The following is a 20,866-nucleotide window of genomic DNA, read 5'->3' as shown; positions in this document are numbered from 1 at the left end:
CCCTTCAATTAAGGGACAAGAGATTTTGCACGGGTGTGAAGCAACTTACAAATGATGAACAACATGGGAAACCCCTAGATATAAAATATACGAGTTAAACAAATACAAATGTAGGTTAAACGTCATTCTAATCATTGTTTTGCTAACAAAACATTAATGGTGATCAAAGTCTAGCAAATACAAAATTAATCGAGATTTGGTCCAAGCATAAGGCAAAACTAAAGAGTAATTCTTATCACAATTTTATACCATATTTATTTACTATCTTAGGTGGCATATGAGTTGGACAAGCTACATCATTTAATTTCAATCTTTTTATTAATTAAAACACTTAAATAATCTTAGGTGTCAGAAGAAGACTCATCGTATACCACAATCATCATTTAATTAACAATCTTTTCATTAATTATTGATTAACATTTTCAAATTAAATGCTAATTAATTTAGATGATGTGACTGTCCACATCAGATGCCACCTAAGGTGGTATACAATTGTGGTACAAAAATATGGTAAGAATAACATTATTGAAAGAATAATGCTATTCATACCATGTTTTTGTACCACAATTTCATACCACCTTAGGTGGCATTTGATATGGGCAACCACATCATTTGAATTAATCAGATTTTTAAATTTAGTTTATTATTTAATAAACTAATAATTAAGAAAAACTAATTAATTAAATGATGATTGTAGTATACAAGGAGTCTTTCCCCTTCTTTTCCTTGGGTTTTGCAAATTTTTCAAATGATGTGGCTGTCTACATCAGATGCTACATAAGGTGGTATATAAATGTAGTATAAAATATTGAAAACTAAAAGTGCACGACTGCAAGTGTTCAATATTGATGCCATGTGCGCAGTGCGCACTAACATTTTTCAAAAACTAGTCTTGCTACTTGCTAGGAAAAGAAAGGTCATCAAGGTTTGAAACCCCACAAAGATCCACAGCATCCCCTTATAGTGTATAGGAATAATGTTCTATGACTTTCAACCCCAAGGATCCAAATTGACCTCTATCATGTTCTTAGGTCTTTTAGTAATGTCCCTCCTTTCTATCTCTCCCCTTATGGTAAGGTGGAAAGAGAAACAGAAGGAGGTGGTAGTGAAACATATTGGTAGAGAATAGAGTTCCATATTGGGGAAATAATAAAAAATAAAATACACAATTTAATTACATGTGGGATTTCTACATCTAATATCACCAAGGTCTTTTGTTATAAAATTCAATATCTATCAGTATGTAGTCAAGTTGAGACAATATTGGTGCTATTGGTGGTAGACCACACTGAGCCAAAAAAGTTCATCATAATTGTATCAGAGCATGTTATTCTTGCGACGCTTCCCTAGCCTTATTTAATAATGGGATCAAATCCTTAAGTTGGGCTTTCAAAATTTGCCCTAGCTTCAGCTTTTGGGTACCATTGAGCCTTTAAAAAGTTGCGTTAGATTTGATGAATAAATGATATCTGATTGGACTCTCGAAAAGTTGCTTAAGATCTGGCACACTGAATTGCCAATTCCTGATGGAGAATTCTTTCTCGTGTGATCCTATGTGTGGTGACTCGTAAGGGAGTTTGTTGGAGAATAGAGTTCTACATCAGGAAAATAATATACAAAAACAATATCCAACTAAAAAATTTATTAGATACAATGTTACCTATTAATAAGTGATTAAATTTAGACAACAACAATGATGTTGGTAGTGAATCACATTGAACCTAAAAAGAGAACCGAGAGTTAAATGGGAAAGGAAAGGCTCCTCTCCACCACAGAAGAGATAATTAAAAGCGTTGTCCAAAATTTTTGGGATCATGGTACCCATATTTGGTTGGTTCCTAAAGTCATGGAAGTCCCACCATCCGTATGTCTGGACCCTAGAAAATGGAGTAAGCTTTCAGTCGGAGAGAATTACTGTGAGTGGTTAAATGCCTACTTCAATTAAATGGGATAAGCTTTCATTCAACAGTATATAACTTTTGTTGAAATACAGAGAGCATATAAGAGGGTGTCAAATCGTAAGTCCTCAATAAGTCGTTGAAAAAATAGATATGTATTTGAGATAAGGAATCTGTCTAAATAAAGGGCAATTGAGCACTATATGGAAGCTTAAGAGATCCATGAGGCGGATCCGTGTCACTACGTATTTTACCCTGTTTTTGACACACGTTTTTGTAGGAATCACTTCGTAATTTAGTTAACAATTCAAATCGTCTATTTTTTAGGCATTCCTTTAGATCATGTGTACAAAAAAAAATCACCATATCTGAAACCATATGACATTTGTATTAAAATTAGTGTTTCTTTAAAACCGTGTTCGTCAAATTTTTTTAATACAAATGAATGTGTTAGAGCATCTCCAACAGTTCCCAACTGCCCTTGCAATTGGGTGAAAGTGCCTTGTTGTCCACAAAAACTTGCTCCAGCAGTGAAAAACATGAGAGGGCAATTGGCAGGAGGGCAGGTGCCCCCCTATTGCACCAGCAAACAACCGTGGGTTCCACCCACGTGATGAACAAATGAGCCGAATACTCTTTTTCCTAAGAGCACTTCCACCGGAAGCAAAAGAGGCCGGCACCCAGTAGAAAAAACAGGCTGAGACTCAGCCAATCCACTCTAGCCCGTGGAATAGACTAGCACCCAGCCCAAGCCAATCCACAAGCCGGCCTAAAATCGACAGAGGAAGGAGACGGCTCATCTGACGCCATGCTAATGTCATGGCAACCGTCTCTCTTATCTGGAACCCCATCCAATGCCTGGAACGCCATCCTGATCCCTGGAACCCCATCAACCCCCTTCCCCTGATAAATCCATATATTCAACACCATGTCCCCCTTCTAAATTGTGATCTTCCTGCAACTCGGATCGTCGTCGATCGGTTGATTAACTCGGATCTTCCTGCAACTAGATTTTTTTTTTTCGTTTTGTATATTTTCAATGAATTTTTTAATATGTAGGTATTGATTTTTTGGGGTTTACGGTGTGCACAGGTCCAGGATGGTGGGTGTCCATGTTCAGAGTAGGGTGGGTTCGACGGTGTGGTGTACAGAGAGAAGAAAAAAGTGGGAAAAGTGGGAAGAAGAAGAAGAAGAAGAAGACAGAAGTGAGAGAGAAGAAGAAGGGAGTAAGAGAGAAGAAGTTAGAAATTAAGAAAACCAAATTATTATTTTATAATAAAAATTAATAATATTTTAATAAAATTGACTAGGCTATTTTTTGTTAAGGGTGTAGATGCTTTGGCCTATTACTGTTCACTTAAGTAGATAAATGCGCTGGATGCTGACGCAAAGTCTTTAGGGGTGGAATTGCTCTAATGGAATGGCACTGTTGGATTTTCAACGGTGTTTTAATTTGGATTCTGGACCGTTAGTTTTCAACAGAAAAAAAAAATTGTACTTTTGTGGTCAGCTACCATGTGGCAGAATCTTGGCCTTCCAGCAATTATAATTTTGAGAATCAATGGCCAATATTATTTCAATGGTAAAAAATCTAAAAATTTTCTAAAATTCCTAAAAAAAAGACCAATTTTTTTTCTACAAATATCCAAAAACATAAATAAAAAATTAAAAAAATATATCTATGAATAGTAATTTCCTTATCATTGGACTTGCACAAAAGCAATTAATGTTTAGAGTGATAAGGAACTACAATTTTATTGCCCTTACCTTCCAATTGTCATTGTCCTCTACCAACTGATGGAAATGCTCTGAGCTCACGCATGCGTTAATAAATCTTCCATGCTGAGACCAAAAATCTCAAGCAGGTGTGGAGCAACTGGATGATAGAACAATTCATCAACTTGTTTTCTAAACAAGAAGTTAGAAAATCTGCCTGCTCCCCTTCTTATTTATGCCGGTTCGGATCTGAAACGGGTGTAGTGCCAATTGGATCAAGACTACAAGAGTTCACATTGGGCTCATCATTCTCAAAGGTCCATAATAAACCAAACGACAAAAACACAAGCCCAACCCACTACATAAACTCAGTCCAAAACCCAAAAAACCACTCTGAAAAAGCAAAAGCAGAAGCACGAGGGAAATGTGGAAAGAAAACTGAAAACGCAGAGAGAGAGAGAGAGGAGGAGAGAGAGAGAGCCCAAATGTTCCAGGTTTTCAAGGATTGAATTCAATGGTCGTTGGCGTAAGAGTGGCCGGTGCTGTACGGCGCAAAAAACATAAAAGAATATGCCGTTGATGGTAAATATAATGCCTTTTTTGGGTTCGGTTTGGTTTCGTAATGTCCTTCTCTCTCCTCGCAGACATTCTTAAATGCAAAGTCGGTTGAGTCTCACAGAACACAAAGAAAAAGACACCCGGAATTCCCAACTACTTGCGTATCCTTTTTCCCTCTCCACCTCCTCCTCCTCTCTCTCTCTCTCTCTAAAAAATTTTCAATCTTGAGAGGTCCCCGAGCGTTATTGGATCAATTTCTGCTCGGTGGTTTCGGCGTCCCACGGTGGTTTCTGGTAAATTTCTGATTAATTTAGTTTGATTGTCGTCTGCTTCTGTGCTTTCTGCTGCGTTTTGAATGGTTTGGTTTTCGTTTTGGGTTTTCTGGAATTTCGGAATCAAACCCTGGTGCCGAATACTCCGTACAATTTCTATTTTCTGCTTCAAAATTGGGTTGCTTGCATATTGGTGTCGTTTGAGCTCTTTTGCGTTTTGGGCGGTGTGATTAGCTTTGTAGGGAGGTTTAACGAGTTGGGTTACTTCTCATTTCTCACAAGTTTTGATTTTTAGTTTAAATTTGGTGGTATGGTTGATAGAATTTTGTGACCAAGTATTGGGATACTATTGTATCGACTTTGACTTGCAATGCTGGCGATATTATTAGCTCGGAACTAGTTCTTTTCGCTCGGTTTCGTATGAGCTGAGAGGGCGGAACATGTTTGAGTAGAGACGAGGATAAGTTGTTTTGCCCAGCGCACTTCACATGTTTCTTATCTGGGTTTCGTTTTGTTCTACTTCAAACAATATGAAACATTAGTAATTTGCTTGTTTTGATCCACTTACTGACTTTTTGTTATAATCTGTCTTTGTGCTCAGGATAACGGAGGTGGTCTGGTCTATGTGGCGATTCTGGCAACCACGACCGTAGTTTGGTTTATTGGTAGTAACTTGAAGGAGTGCATGTTCATTCGATGGGGTCGGATATGCAGTCTGTTGGTTTTCTAGATACTTTAAAAATGGAGAGGGTTAGGACAATTTTAACCCATACATATCCTTATCCGCATGAACATTCCCGTCATGCCGTAATTGCTGTTGTTGTGGGTTGCCTCTTTTTTATCTCTTCTGACAACATCAACACCCTTATAGAAAAGTTAGACAACAATATTAAGTGGTGGTCTATGTATGCATGCTTGTTCGGTTTCTTCTATTTCTTTTCGTCCCCATTTATAGGGAAGACTATCAAACCGAGTTATTCAAATTTCAGTCGGTGGTAAGTACATTTCTCTGAATCCTATAAACGTGAGTGCATTTGCACTATCTCACATTCACACACATGTACTCATATATTGTTCCTAAGTTTGCACGAAAGAGTTCTAAGTTTGGGAATTACTTTTTGTAGGTATATAGTCTGGATTTTAGTGGCGGCTGTCTATCATCTTCCTAGTTTTCAATCAATGGGAGTTGATATGAGGATGAATCTGTCTTTGGGTTTTAATGTATTTGTCACTTCTGTTCTGTTTCTTCTTTTCTTCCACATTATATTCATTGGTCTTTGGTACATTGGTCTCGTGTCACGTGTTGCTGGAAGGAGGCCAGCGATTTTGACTATTCTTCAAAATTGTGCTGTAAGTTATAGTAACACTTTTTCTACCTCATAACGTTTCTAGTTTTTATATATTACGGGATGTAGTACAGAAGAACCTAAAATTCTTATGCGTCAATATATAATATATTGATTTTTTATTCATGCATTTTTTGTTCATGTAGGTTCTTAGTGTAGCCTGCTGTGTGTTTTATAGTCATTGTGGCAACCGTGCTATTCTGAGAGATAGACAACTGGTACGAAGAAACTCTTGGTTTAATTTTTGGAAGAAAGATGAGAGGAACACATGGCTTTCAAAATTCCTCCGAATGAATGAGTTGAAAGATCAGGTCTGCTCATCTTGGTTTGCTCCGGTTGGGTCTGCAAGTGATTATCCACTTTTGTCCAAATGGGTCATTTATGGTGAGGTACAGGCAGAACAAAAAACGGATCCCCTCTCCTTCCCCACTAAACTTTTACTGTTTCCTTCTTATTTTATTTATTTATTATTATGATTGTATACTTATTAATGTTTTAATTTCTCAGTTAGCATGCAATGGTGCGTGTGCTGGTCCATCTGATGAAATCTCCCCATTGTATTCATTATGGGCCACATTCATAGGCCTCTACATTGCTAATTATGTAGTGGAGAGATCAACAGGGTAAGTGGTGAATTGTAAAACATATTTAAAAAATGAAACTAATGGAGATTAAGGACAATATGTAACAAATTTTGTTAGGTGAATGATTTATGGCCTTATGCCTTTTCAATTCTTCTTATAATTGCCTCATGCTCATTTACTTCTCAAATAAATAGGTGGGCTCTTACTCACCCTCTGTCTGTTGAAGAACATCAGAAGTCGAAGGAGAAGCAAATGAAGCCACATTTTTTGGATATGGTTCCTTGGTATTCGGGGTATACGCTCTCTCTATGTCTCTCTGTCTCTCCTCTCTCCTCCTTCCTTTTCTTTCTGTTCTTGTGCACCGGGGAGCTGTACTCACTTTGCTGATGTTTGTACTGCAGAACATCAGCTGATTTATTCAAGACTGTCTTTGACCTCTTGGTATCAGTAACTGTCTTTGTTGGCCGCTTTGACATGCGTATGATGCAGGTAATCTCATAGCTTCATGCTGTGTAAACTGTATTCTCCCTTTGCTTTGAGATTATTCTCTCAAAATTTTCAAAGCCTATCAAATGTGCACTTGAATCATTTCGTCTTTTCCAATATACATGGTACCATTCAAGAATTTTTTTTTTCATTAATTTGTTTTTTTTTCATTAATTTGTTTTTCCAAAGAAACCACTTTTACCATTTACTACTTAAATTTTTATGCCATGATATCGTGACATTTATGTTTCCCTCTCCACTGATCAGGCAGCAATGGACAAGGTCCATGATGGAGCTGAACAAAAGGATCTTTTATACGATAACTTTGTTGAGAAGGATGATCTATGGTTTGACTTCATGGCTGATACCGGCGATGGTGGAAACTCCTCTTATTCTGTGGCTCGGCTCCTTGCTCAACCTTCCATTAATATTAACAGAGATGGTTCCATGCTGAAGTTACCACGTGGAGACTTGCTACTTATTGGAGGGGATCTTGCGTAAGTTGACATTCTTATTTGAGCATATGGCATGGGTGATCAGTGATTAATATTATATAGATTTTTGTTTCATCCTAAATTATAAGTGATGATTTGTATGGTTCCTTCTCTGATTTAAATTATTACTCTAAAGTAGTTCATCAGTTGTGTAGACATGGTATGAAACGAAATAAATTAAACTTTGAGTCGCAAATTTCTGTTTACACTTAAAGGGTAGAAAAATTCCAAATTTTGTTTGACTGGAATTAGTGATGGTACATTTGGTGGCTATTTCTTTTTGTTATAGATTTTTGCAGGAAGTGGTTCTCTTCAATGCTAAGCATGACAAGGAGTACTTAAATTAGAATAATCGTAATTTGGATTCCATAATGACTACTCCTGGAACCGGATTGATCTGAGATTGAATGTTCCTGTGTAAGTAGAGTTTTGTGGACTATGTAAACTGATGTTTGAGGTGGGTAATGTAAATTTCATCAGAAACTTTAATGAGTAAGCACTATGACGACCGTATTGCTCTGTCCTGGTCCAACTTGACTTTTCTTTGCCACCATTTTCTCTGCCTACACCATTTCTTTGACCAGTTGGACATTCGTTAGCTGCTCAGCTGGTGCTGTCTACTTTATTCCCTAGTTGAAAGAAAGACCGTGTTGGAACCTTGGTTAAGATAATGTTAATTGGCTAAATACATGAATATGCCCATGATGTTTGATTTGAAGATTCCAGTAAAGTTTTTGTCGATGTTTTTCATCCTTTCTGACCTATGTTTGTCATGAGCACTTCAACCTCTAATTCATTTCATTGTTTATTTTTGTTTTTTTGTTTTTGTTTAGGCATGTATATCTCTGATAATGATAGTTTATCATGTTAAATATCTATTAATCTGCTAATTTGATATGTTTAGGTATCCTAATCCATCAGCGTTCACCTATGAAAGGCGCCTTTTTTGTCCTTTTGAGTATGCTCTCCAGCCTCCTCCATGGTCTAAACAAGAGCATATAGCTGTAGATAAGCCTGAACTACCTCGTGGTGTGTCTGAACTGAAGAACTATGATGGACCTCAGTGTTTTGTCATTCCTGGAAACCATGGTTCGCCTTACTCTTAGCCTGAACATCTTCGTAAAAGCTATAATGTTAATATGGTGTAGTAAATATTCTTTGTTTCTTTTTGCAATTACAGATTGGTTTGATGGACTTCATACATTCATGAGGTATATATGCCATAAGAGCTGGTTGGGTGGGTGGTTTATGCCTCAAAAGAAGAGTTATTTCGCTCTGCAACTCCCTAAAAGATGGTGGGTATTTGGTTTTGATCTCGCACTCCACGGTGATATTGATGTGTACCAATTCAAATTCTTTACAGAACTTATTAAGAACAAGGTATTTCTTTTTTCTTTTTCTTTTTAATTTCAATATGGTCCACTTAAAGTGGTACCCATGGTTTATCAAGTTGTTTTTACATTTTGTGAGTTGTTACTTTTGTCCTTCGCTTTTTCTTTTAACGTTTTGGAGATGTGCATAATGGGGTCCAGTTTTTGTAAATACGGTCCTTTTAATTGTTTCTGTGGTTCGCATTACACAAGCAAAGTATTGGTAGGGGATGAGACAGGTGGTTTTTTTTTTCTCCTTTAATAGTGAACTGGGGAGGATTGACACTAGACTTGTTATGAATTCATATATATTTTCTCCCCATTTATAAATGTAGAAATGTCGTATATTATGTCTCTAGAATTTGAGGGTTTCACCGATGTGATAGCTACCCCTGTTCGTGATGCATGTTAGTTAAACCTACATAAACTATGTATATGCTTGCCAGGGACACCATTGAGCTTTTTACTTTGCTTACTTCTGATTTTCCAAGTTTCGAATTTTGATTTTTACTGCAGTTAACGTTCTCATCTCTTCATGTTTCTTCCAGGTCAGAGATGGTGACTCTGTAATCATTATGACACATGAACCAAATTGGCTTCTTGATTGGTACTGGAACGATGTTTCTGGAAAGAATGTTGCGCACCTGATATGCGATTATTTAAAAGGGAGATGTAAGCTTCGAGTGGCTGGAGATTTGCATCATTATATGCGTCATTCATTTATTAAAACAAATGGTCCAGTTCCCGTGCAACATTTAATCGTAAATGGTTGTGGTGGGGCTTTTCTACATCCCACTCACACCTTTAGTAATTTTAAGAAATTTTGTGGAGTTTCATATGAGACCAAGGCTGCTTATCCTTCATTTGAAGATTCAAGCAGGGTTAGTATCGGTTTTTAACTTTTTATGAGACCAAGGCTGTCAATACTAAATTCACATTTATTTATTTATTGGTGCTAACTGGTAGTTTTTCTTTTTCCAGATTGCTCTGGGAAATATTCTAAAGTTTCGAAAGAAGAACTGGCAATTTGATTTTATCGGTGGCATTATATACTTCATATTGGTCTTTTCTATGTTCCCACAGGTGAGTCTTTGATTACTTCGTTGCTGTGTTTTTGCTTCCTTAGAGAACTTGCAAAATTGTTTCATATTTGCTTATCCAGTGATGCAATTATGCTCTGTTATTTTGAAAATTCTAATTTTTCCTGTTTTTGTTTTGTAGTGTAAGCTTGGTCATATCCTACGAGAAGATTCATTTTCTGGTCACGTGGGGTCTTTCTTTCAAACTGTGTGGAATGCTTTTATGTACATGCTGGGACGCTCTTATGTGTCTTTAGCAGGTGCTGTTCTGCTGTTAATTGTGGCAGTTACATTTGTCCCCTCTAAAGTGTCTCGGAAGAAACGATTGTTGATTGGAGTTCTTCATGTGTCTGCGCACCTGGCTGCAGCTCTAATACTTATGCTACTGTTGGAACTGGGTGTTGAGATGTGTGTCCAGCATAAACTACTGGGAACTTCAGGTGAGCTTTTATTATCTGTTATGGGTTTCTGTCATTCTCTGTTGTATTTGTTCGTCTGATCATATTGATTATCCGATAATTTTTACCATTATGGAAATTATGTTCTTGATTTTGTGTTATATGATGTAATTTTTACTTTTCAGGCTATCATACTTTATATCAGTGGTACCGATCGGTGGAGAGTGAGCACTTTCCAGATCCAACTGGCCTTCGAGCTCGTATAGAACAATGGACTTTTGGCCTTTATCCAGCATGCATCAAGTATTTCATGTCTGCATTTGATGTTCCAGAGGTATGGAAAACTCTTTGCAAACTCGTTTGTCCTTTTCTTTGTTACATATTGATGACGGAGTAACATCACCAGGTTATGGCTGTCACCCGAAACAATATATGCAAGAATGGGATGGAATCGCTATCTAGAGCGGGTGCTGTTATATATTATGCTTCCGTCTTCCTTTATTTCTGGGTCTTCTCGACTCCAGTGGTTTCTTTGGTGTTCGGAAGTTACTTATACATCTGCATTAATTGGCTTCACATACACTTCGATGAAGCCTTCTCCTCTCTCCGAATTGCTAATTACAAGTCTTTCACCCGATTCCACATCAGCAGTGACGGTGATCTTGAAGTTTACACTCTCGCAGTTGATAGGGTAAGAAAGCAATGTTCAATGCTGGTTCACTTTCCGATAACATACTCAGGCCTTTCAAAAATTAACATCTGAACTAAAACGTGCAGGTCCCGAAAGCATGGAAGCTAGACCCTGAATGGGATCGGGAGCCAAAACAGCCGGAACAAATGAGCCACCTTAGAAAATTTCCCAGCAAATGGAGTGCAGCAGCCGGTCAACAAGATCCGTTACATACTGTCAAAATCGTTGATCAGTTTGTTATTCGACAAACAGATAAAACTGATGTTGGAGCAAGTGATGGATGAGTAATTAGCTGATATGCGCTTTGCTCTATTTGTAATATTACTGTAGCTCCCTTCGTTTAGATAGCAATGAATGAAAAGCAATAGGATAAAAAAAGAAGAAGCTTGTATTGTAATATTTTGCATCCTGAACTTTTTACCCGCCCGATTTGTACAGAAACTTGGTCGCGCGCATCGGTTCCGGATTGAATTCGTTTAGGATGGACAAATATCCATCGGTTATAGGTAATCGCGGTTATCAGTCCATTTAAATTTTACAGTTACGATTATGGGTAACTGTTTAGATAATTAAATGGTTATGGGTATAACTGTTTATCTATAAAATTTAAATGGACGGTTAAATGGACGGTTATGAGTATTAACCGTAATTATAACGGTTATCCGTTTATTTTAATAGATATATAAAACTAAAAAAACAAAAAACCTCTGTAACCTGGTCGTTCTCTCCACCAGGAGGCCAGCACCACCCCGTCCGCCGCTTGTCTCTCTCTCCTGGCTGCTTCTTCTCATCTCCGCCGCTCATCTCTCTCTCCTTGCTGCCCTCTCTCTCATCGCTGCTCGGCTTTCTTCCCTCGTTGCTCATCTCAATGCCCCATCTCGATCTCCCCCCACCCACCCTTCAAGGTGTGTTTTACCCTTCAAATTTCTTACTTAACCTGATTAATTACTGATTTGTTTGTTAATTTATTGAAAATCTCTTATTTTTAGGGTTTAGTGATGCAAGGTATTGTTTAATTTTTTTGTTTGAAAATTAGGGAAGTCATATTAGTGATTGAAAATCATTAGATTGAAGACTGAATATTCTGATTGAAAATATTGTGTAGACTAAAGTCTAATTTTTAGAGATTTGTTTTTTTATTCAGTGATTTTTTTGTTGCATAAACTGAATAATCAGTAATTTTGATTTTCAATTAAAATTAGGGAAGTCGTGGAAGAAGAAGTCTGAATTCATATTTTTATATGTTCTAACTATTTCTAACTAATGGGTTTCTTTTCTTTCTCCTGATAGTATTGTCCATTTGTCCTGTTTTTTAACATGTTTTTTATACACTTATGTAGTCGTGGAAGTTAGTCCTTTATATCTTAGAAGTTTGAATTCATGTTCTGCTTGTAAAACTAGGTTGATATTTGTAAAACTAGTTTGAATTCACAATGGATACAAATGTTCTGCTTGATATTTTTACATTTTTAGAACTTTGAAGTCTGAATTCATGTTCTGGGTGCTGCAAATTGCTATAGAAGTATATCCTAGCCAAGCGAAAAAAGGTACTAAAATGAAACTTCAATCTTCGTTCACAACTTATATAGGATGATAAGTAACTAATTATATGTGATTGAAGAAGTACCTAACTGGGAGGCAATTAATTCTTGAATGCCCAACAATTCTCATGCTTTGAACCATTTTCTAGTATTCACCTCTCGGTATTTCTGGACTAGGAAATTGGTCCACAATATATCAAGTTGGCATGCATTCAGACTTAGTAACATTCCTTGGAATCTTTCAGGAAAGCTGAAGATTTTAAATTTTTGTTTCTCTTAACGTTGCACTGAGGATTGCTGAAAATTTTGGATGTAGACTATACTTCTGAGTCCTTGTCTTGCCAAATTTGCGTACTTTATGACATGATTGGATGTAGTTATAGTTTTGAGTCATTTTGACTCCGAATGATATATCAAGGGCTCATGTAATCTTTTCTCAAAGTTTTGATGGAGATTAGTAATTTCATTGTAAATTCTCATGTTGTTTTTTGTGATTTTGGTTTCATTTCAACTAGTTCCAATATGGAGACTCAAAGCGAGAGCCAAGATAATGAACCAATTAATCTTGATCAAGATTTGGACCAAGCTGAATCAAGCTTTGATGATAACACTGGTAAGAAGAGGAAAAAAACCTCGGTTGTCTGGCAGCATTTTAAGGAAAAGATGTTTTGTGGGGGGGGGGGGGTGAAAGCTGTCTGTAACCATTGTCAGACTAGTCTAGCATCGGGCTCCACTATTGGTACTTCATCTTTACGTTCACATGTTAATACATGTCCTGTTTTGACAACAAAGAAAAAGAGTCCAGGTATAACTGGTGATGGGTCTGTTAAACATGGTGCATATAGTTTTGATGAAGATAACGCTAGGAAAGAGCTAGCTTATATGATTATCTTACATGAGTATCCTTTATCTATAGTGGACCATTTGGGTTTTAAGAGGTTTTGCAATTCATTGCAACCCTGATTCAAGGTTCTTTCTAGAAGTACTATTAAGAGGGATATTATGAAGGTGTTTGGATGTGAAAAGGGAGTGACCATTAAGTTGTTGCAAATGAACAAGAGTAAAATTGCAATCACGACTGACATGTGGACTGCGAGTAATCAGAAGAGAGGGTTTATGGCTATCACTTCTCATTTTATTGATGCTTTGTGGACGCTACAAAGTCGAATTTTGAGGTAATTTATTAACCAATTATAATATAGTTCAATGGCTAATTTATTAAGTGTGTTAGGTTTTGTTATTTAGGTTATTTGAGTTCTTTCAGTCTGCAATGACTTATAATCTGAATTAGCATATACTGTAAGTCTGTAAGTTTCTGAGTTATGGTATATAGTGTAAGTTTCTAAGGTTCTATTTAAGTTTATTTGATCTTCATCTGCTGTTGGATACTTTGATATTTTATCTATTTAAGTTTGTTGATCGCCTTTGATATTTCATAACTCATAACCTTACAGACTTACAGACTTTCAGTGTGCATAAACACGAATGATACATCATGTTGCTCTGAGTTATGGTAATGGGGTATTGTTTTATATCAGGTTTGCATATGTTCCATGCCCGCATAATGTCGAGACACTTTCTACTATAATGATAGATTGCTTATCGGAGTGGAATATTGATGGTAAGCTTTACTTTGTAATCATACGGATGTTATAATTGAATACTTGCTTGGGTATGGAAGAAAAATATGTCGAAAATACATGAATTTTCTTTCCAATATGCTTGCTCAAGTAATGAGAGGTATTTTGTTAGTAAAAAATCAATTATTAGCAAATATATTATATTACCTTGATTGATTAAAACTATCGTTCGTCTTTATTATTTTAATTATTGGAGTTGTATACGGTTATGTTAAAAAAATATGTAAATAGGCGCAAAAAGGGGTAAATGGGTTAAAAAATGAATAAATGGGTAAACGGGTATGGATAAATGGGTATACGGTTATGGTTAAATGGGTACGCGGTTATGGGTATGGTTAACCATTTATAAATGGTTATGGGTATGGATATAACCGTTTAGGCAATTAGCCAATGGGTAAACGGTTATGCGGGTATGAGTATAAACGGTTATGGGTAAATAACCGTGGTTACTCACCCGCCATAACCATTGCCCATCCGTAGTGTCGTTTGCACCGTGAACACAGATTCTTAGGTAAAACGAACGGAATATATCCCCTTTATATACACGAGATAAGAGATACATATACAAAAAGATATATTGCCGGTTACACAACAAAGTATCTCGTCTACACTGGAGAGTCAGGGTTCAAATTCTCCTATTTTGAAGGCCATGGAGGGCAAAGGAAGTGCATTTCCAAGATCCAATCAATTAGATACAATGGAATTTACTAACAAAAAAATTCAGCTGAAAAATACACAGAAAAAAACTAATAAACTTGCTAAACTTGCTCTGCCCTTGTTGCTTACCCGACGACCCCCTCCTTCCCTTCTCTCCTCGCTCAGCTCAAAGTACCTCTACCCCCATGCCTCGATCAGCACTGCCTTCGCCCCCTCGCTCCAGCAATCTTCCCTTCCTCCACTGCTGCTCTGCCCTTGTTGCTTCCCCAACGACGGGAGAGCTAGGGTTAAGGTTTTGTTCTGAGTCGAAGTCGGTCCGATTCAACCGTTCTGCCTTTGTGACGCCGGAGATCAGCTTCCTCCAGACGCCGGTGATAGGATCTCGTCGTCCTTTTCCATCGATGCAACTACTATCCCGTGCCGATCAGGATTGAGAGCAAGGATTATGGTGGGTGCTACCATGCGTCGGAAGAGAGGAGAAAAGGGAGGGAGGGGTCCGGGTTGAGGTAGGGAACGGAGCCCAAATTTAAAAAAAAAAAAAAATATTTATGTGGGCCCTATGACACGTGACACCAGTCACTGTCCAGTGTTACGTTACCACTTAACAGTTGATTTAATAGCAAACTTAACTGATGTATGAAACTGTCACAAAATTATGACTTTATGCACCATTCTGAGATGAAAAAAACATGTATTAAATGTTGAAAACTAAGAAACTTCATAGTATTAAACTGAGATTAATCCTATATATAAACCTACAAAATTTCAAATCGAAAAAATTGGTTTTCTGAACTGATAATTATGTACATTTCAATCTGATGAGAGTCTGATCAACTCAAATTAGTGGGGTGAAACTGAAGAATGCAGTTGATAGTCTGCATGCATGAAACTCTCGTACGACGTCCCTCTGAGTACTTTCTCCACATCTTCCCAGTTCTCGACTTGTTTCGACAATGGCGTCGTATGTATCTTAACCTGACGGCTCCTGAGCTCCCTGTGTGGCAACCTTAGGAAATCTTGAACCTCATCAAGTTTCTGCAAAACCAAATTTGTGGTTCATAAGATGTCGAATAATAAAGAATTTGTTAGAACTACTTATAAATCATTATATGATAAACGGAAACTGTTATTTGCTCTCTAAAGATGTCATCTCGCACTTTCTTATGTGCAAATCTTTCATTTGTTTGATAAAAGACGAGTGCATAATGATTTTTTCGGACTGACTTACTGTACGGTTGTTGATAACCTCCTCGTAGTAAATAACAACATGGCGAGTAGTCTTGAAATATTCTATGGCTTTGGCAGCTTCCGCCTCATCTTGTTTAAGATCGGGAATTAGCAATGTGGCATTAATATTGGGCTTGTACTTTGCAAGTATTTGAGCCTGCAATTAATTTCATAAACTGTTACAACAATCCCTTTTATACAAGCAATAGAGAGTCTGGAAATCGAACACAGAATTTTTGTTTTTTGTATTATTTTTTGGTCAAATGATAGATTTGTTAGATTAGATATTAGATTAGGAAACCGACGGGTTCGAACCTAGAATTTCAATATAGGGGTCTAATTTAACTGTTACAAATTTCTCTTTTAATTATACAAGCGATAGTGAGAATAAGAAGTCGAACATAGAATCTCAATGCAGGGTTAGAAATTTTAAACGCTTTGAGTTATAAGACGAGAGATTTTTATTACCTCCGATGGAGAATGGGTATGTGACTTGTGAGTGCCATTGAGTTGCTTAGCATATTTATCATATGAATTTGCAAGTACAGAAATCTTTCTGCGGAGCAAGTTTTTTCTGAAGAGGAATATTGCAGACACTCCTTTTTCCTCGAAGTACTTCACTATCTCTTGGTGATTCTCCATCAAACCCTGCACCATTACCATTTACATATTTAATTAATTAACCACATTAATCATCTTGAACTCCTGATTAATCAATTAAACATTTTAACGACTAACCTGGTTAAGCATCCACTTGAATCCAACGGCAGCTGAACACTCATTCTTGGAGGCGCTACTAAACCAGTCGAGATTATATACTTTATCCATGTTCTTCAAAATCGAAGAAACATTAACCCTCCGTTCTTGAACCGAAAATATCTCCCCATTTGAGCTTACATTAATGTGACTATTCAACAATGTTTCAAACCATCCACTCCCAGATCTTTGCATTGACAATATGGCAAAGTAGCGGACGGGATTGCAGACGCATTCCCTCCTGAGAGTGCGAAAATCACTTCCCGTTATTCAAACTAAAAAACCATGCATGCATATATAAAATAAATTTGATTAACAAAATGGAATCTTGACTTGGCAGGTACCTTTTGAAGGTTTGAGGTTTAGGGTAATGCAGATAGCTGATTTCCGATTGCTCAAGATCATCGGGAACTTGGCACGGTTGATTAATTTTGTCGCGGTGATTAATCGCTACGATGTTCAATAATTTGGTCTTAGTCTGAGTGTTTATTTGCTTCAAACAGACTAAGCAAATAAAAACTCCACAAACCATTGCCAAAAGCAGCACCACCATCCTCAGTATTAATGGAGATTTCTTGGGAGCTTTAGTGACAATTGTATCCTGCAATTAAAAGTAGCCCGAAACGGATGAAGCTTAAAAGTTAGAATGTACATTAGTTGAAGAAATTAAGAGTGACAGAAAGAGCTGAGCATACTGTGGCTTCCATCTAAGATCCTCCATTAAAGAAGAAAAATAACAGAAGAACAAAAAGCTGCTTAAATAGGATTTTGCTGTTTTTTTTTTATTTATTATTTTTTCTGATTGGAACATATTGAGAAAAAGAAGGCGAATGAAGTGGTCAGAGCTTGAAAAAATCAGATCGAATTATTACTAAAGCACAATCAGGTTATACAGTACTTGCACTAACTAAGGTGATCAAAACAACAAAAAGAATAACTAAAATCAAAATGGTTATGGAACGAGCGCTAAATTACCGAAAACCAACCTTATCGAATAAACAGATTTCTTCATCGTCCATTCTGTGAGCAGAAGAAAGATAAATCGGCATTTCTTCGTCTTCGTCTTCGTCGTCGTCTTCTCCCTTCCCTCCTACACTGTGTTTTTGTTACAACTTTACGAGTGAGTTGGGAGTCAGGATTGAGGTGGTGGTAAGAGAAGAACAGAAAGAGAGCAGTGGCTGTTACGTTATGTCCTGGTTTTAATTAAGCTGCTGCTCCTCCTCGTGAAAAACGATACCATTTCTTCTCCTTCTTTGTCTTCTAAGCAAGTTTTACTGTTTTAGATTCTGTATGTATTTTATTATAGTGTGTCAGTATAATATTATGTTATATATTGTTAGGGAAGTGTTATTGGCACTTCAAAAATTTTATTCTACATTCATCATAAGTGTATTTTTCTTTCGTAATATATAAAGTTTGGAATATAGAATGAGATTTTTGAATTGCTAATAACAATTCCTTATTATTTAAATGTGAATTTAAGTTGAAGGACAAATGTTAAAAAATTAAAAAGGAAATACAAAAGAGACATGAAATCAGATACAGCTGACTCACACTGAATTTATTACTTGGATTTAGACTTTGTAATTTCATTAGATAATTTCTCTGAAATTAAATGCTGCCTAGGGTTTTGGACAGGCTGAATTTAGAAACGTTGCCTTGGGCAATATGGAGAGAATAAATAAAATGATATAAACTTTTTTTTAAATCAATTTAATTCTTAATTTTTCATGTATTGAATTACAAATACAAAGTATAACAAGAAATTTATATAACTCGTTAATTTTGATATGTTTGCAAACACAAAGAGAAGTCATAAATTAGAAATGCTCATTTTTATGTGTTAGTAAACACATAAAAGTCGGGAATTGAAATGATTCTAATATCCAAACGATTATTGACTTCATGGATAGAAATCAAAACTAGGTTCAATTACTATAACAAAATAATTTATAGAAAATTTTCAACTATTTACGAGTAAAATTTTCAAAAGAAAAATATTACTTTGATAATAATTTCTTAAAAATATTATTTGCTATATATTTGGTTGAGACTTGAAGCCATTGCTGGAAGTTCCAGAAGCACAGAACTCAAGTCTTAGAAGTGAGCTGCCATAACCAAACCATTAGCCACGTAAGGACAGGAAGCCTCTAATCGATATGTACAACTTGCTACTAGAACTTGACCACAAATTATTAATGTTTAGGCCAAAAGTTTACTACGTCTTATGATCAGCGATCCAGTATAAGAAGCATTCATCAGTCAGTATTTAAATATTATCTCTAAATTAACAAGAGTTTTTCGATTGTCGGTTTGCGTTTTTTGGGACGCAAATTTGTCGACCAGTTGCATTGTTGATCGTGGCATGTGTGGCTCATGAATTTTTGAACCCATTTGCTGCTTAATTATTACAATTAATGCAAATGTTATATGATAATGTATGTTTTTCGTTGAGAGGGGACAGGAGGTCAAAGAAGCAGGGGATTCATATTATTTGATAAGCTGGCCTCCCACGTTGCACCGCTTCTTTTACGAAGGCTTTCAATTTCACTGTTACGTATCATATGTCAATAATGTATTATCAATTAAAAACGCTAGATATTGTAAAAGGGTTGTGATATTCATAACCTCTTTTTACTTCTCATATATTTTTTTAACTTTCAGCCGTCGGAAACCAGATGAATTAAAGAAGATTAAAAGATAGATTTTAACAAAAAATGTCCGAGAAGTTAAAAAAAATGTGTGAATAGCACACCCGATTATAAAATAAATCTCTCCTTATTTTTTGTTGGATTATCATACTAATTAGTCTAATTTATATTGGGAGAGGATCCTCTCCGGACCCAATCCCATCGGATCCTCCTTCTTCTTCATTTTTCTCTGCATTTTTTCTTCTACTTCCTCATCTCCTTCAGTTCTTCTTCTTCAATAATCAGTTCTTCTTCAATTCTGAATCTTCTTCTTCACCCTTTTTGGTTGTTTATGGGAATCTTTAGAACGGGAAGTCGTCTTATGATGTTGTCAACAACTAGCTCTGGGAAGGCCACGAAGCTGACTCCATCCAACGCTGACTCAGAGGAAGCACGACGCCGACTCTGGGAAAGCCACAACTCCGACTCGGTCCTTAAAGAAGAAGGATCCGGTGGGATTGGGTCCGGAGAGGAACCTCTCCCCCATTACTACAATATAAGCTATCATCGGTGAAGCAAAAACCTACAACAAATCCAATTTCTGTCGGAAATTTGGCAAAAATCCAACATAAAACAATGTAATGTCAGATTGGAATAGCGACACCAATGCTAACGTCACAAAAGGGCTTCAATGTCAATTTGTCCGCTTAATCCGCCACGAAGAGTCGGTTAAAAGCGACACTGATCTTGACATCGGTTTAAAACGACGTGTACTTCTACATGACGTCAGTTTAAAGTGACGTGTACTAGCAATTAAACTGTAAAATATCCAACCCACTGTTGGTTTTAACCAACATCGTGATAAAATTAAACAAATAAAATATCCCTTAATCGACATCAGATAACAATTAAATAAATACAATATGCAAACTAGTAACGTTCTTAACCGACACCATCTTTGTTAATAATAATATAAATACATAAAGATCTGTCTCTGCATTCGTTTTCAATTAATTGTAAAAACAATTATATAAACATAATAATAAATTTCATGTATAGGCCAAAACAAACATTAATAAAATTAATTAACAAGAAAAATAGTGCCAAAATGTACAATCCATACAAATTCTTGCCGCACTCTTGCAAAAGATTTTGAACCAGTTGTATGGTTCATTGTTTTCAACAACTGATTAATCTTATTTTTTTCAGGAATCTCCTGAAAAATAAAGGAATTTATTAGGCAAATTTAAAGTTATATCGAAATAAATCATATACCGATTACCCTTGTTTTTTCTCTATTCCATTATGCCACCAACTCAACCCACTGTGTAGGATTCACATTAGGAGGAGGGTGGCTGCAACCTCAGCTGCTCTCTTAGTATAATACTTTTTTTTAACTTATTTCTATACTCTTTGTGCGCATGCTCCGCAACCTGAAGCGTCATATGGCAGATCATAGGCATTTTTATTATATCTGCATCTTCAAAAATAATATTTCCCTACATCCATAAAAAAAAAATCAA

At 36.4% G+C, this 20,866-nt stretch overlaps 2 protein-coding genes across 3 annotated transcripts; one reads left to right on the top strand and one right to left on the bottom strand.

Annotated features, from left to right (window-relative positions):
* Nucleotides 1–4,032: 4,032 nt before the first annotated feature.
* On the top strand, nucleotides 4,033–11,333 carry LOC126631562 (uncharacterized). The gene is made up of 16 exons (XM_050301681.1): nucleotides 4,033–4,465; nucleotides 5,046–5,439; nucleotides 5,569–5,794; nucleotides 5,937–6,179; nucleotides 6,298–6,413; nucleotides 6,569–6,667; nucleotides 6,776–6,863; nucleotides 7,128–7,357; nucleotides 8,259–8,443; nucleotides 8,535–8,734; nucleotides 9,273–9,605; nucleotides 9,706–9,807; nucleotides 9,946–10,243; nucleotides 10,387–10,535; nucleotides 10,608–10,892; nucleotides 10,979–11,333. The coding sequence occupies exons 2-16, from the start codon at nucleotides 5,141–5,143 to the stop codon at nucleotides 11,174–11,176; spliced, it is 3,051 nt and encodes a 1,016-aa protein (XP_050157638.1). The 5' UTR covers nucleotides 4,033–4,465; nucleotides 5,046–5,140; the 3' UTR covers nucleotides 11,177–11,333.
* Nucleotides 11,334–15,352: 4,019 nt separating this feature from the next.
* LOC126631566 (uncharacterized) lies at nucleotides 15,353–17,949 on the bottom strand. Of its 2 annotated transcripts, none has more exons than XM_050301691.1 (6): nucleotides 17,409–17,439; nucleotides 17,058–17,314; nucleotides 16,696–16,954; nucleotides 16,426–16,605; nucleotides 15,959–16,114; nucleotides 15,353–15,765 (listed from the first exon to the last, which is right to left on the bottom strand). In XM_050301691.1, the coding sequence occupies exons 1-6, from the start codon at nucleotides 17,418–17,420 to the stop codon at nucleotides 15,571–15,573; spliced, it is 1,059 nt and encodes a 352-aa protein (XP_050157648.1). In that variant the 5' UTR covers nucleotides 17,421–17,439; the 3' UTR covers nucleotides 15,353–15,570. The 2 variants fall into 2 exon arrangements, with proteins under 2 accessions (XP_050157648.1, XP_050157647.1); XM_050301690.1 differs by lacking the exon at nucleotides 17,409–17,439 and adding an exon at nucleotides 17,700–17,949 and having other exon boundaries at nucleotides 15,354–15,765.
* Nucleotides 17,950–20,866: the final 2,917 nt, after the last annotated feature.

This window comes from Malus sylvestris, chromosome 8, assembly GCF_916048215.2.
Source record: "Malus sylvestris chromosome 8, drMalSylv7.2, whole genome shotgun sequence".
NCBI classification, from domain to species: Eukaryota; Viridiplantae; Streptophyta; class Magnoliopsida; order Rosales; family Rosaceae; genus Malus; species Malus sylvestris.
This window is presented reverse-complemented; position numbering and strand designations above follow the sequence as displayed.

Excerpts from the sequence above, each read along its gene's own strand:
- LOC126631562 (XM_050301681.1), top strand. The coding sequence starts at position 5,141 with ATGGGGTCGGATATGCAGTCTGTTGGTTTTCTAGATACTTTAAAAATG. Across the intron at positions 8,444-8,534 it reads TGTCATTCCTGGAAACCATG|ATTGGTTTGATGGACTTCAT; the intron begins GTTCGCCTTACT and ends TTGCAATTACAG. Across the intron at positions 10,244-10,386 it reads TAAACTACTGGGAACTTCAG|GCTATCATACTTTATATCAG; the intron begins GTGAGCTTTTAT and ends TTTACTTTTCAG.
- LOC126631566 (XM_050301690.1), bottom strand. The coding sequence starts at position 17,762 with ATGCCGATTTATCTTTCTTCTGCTCACAGAATGGACGATGAAGAAATC. Across the intron at positions 16,606-16,695 it reads TCAAGTGGATGCTTAACCAG|GGTTTGATGGAGAATCACCA; the intron begins GTTAGTCGTTAA and ends GTAATGGTGCAG. Across the intron at positions 15,766-15,958 it reads AGGTTATCAACAACCGTACA|AAACTTGATGAGGTTCAAGA; the intron begins GTAAGTCAGTCC and ends TTGGTTTTGCAG.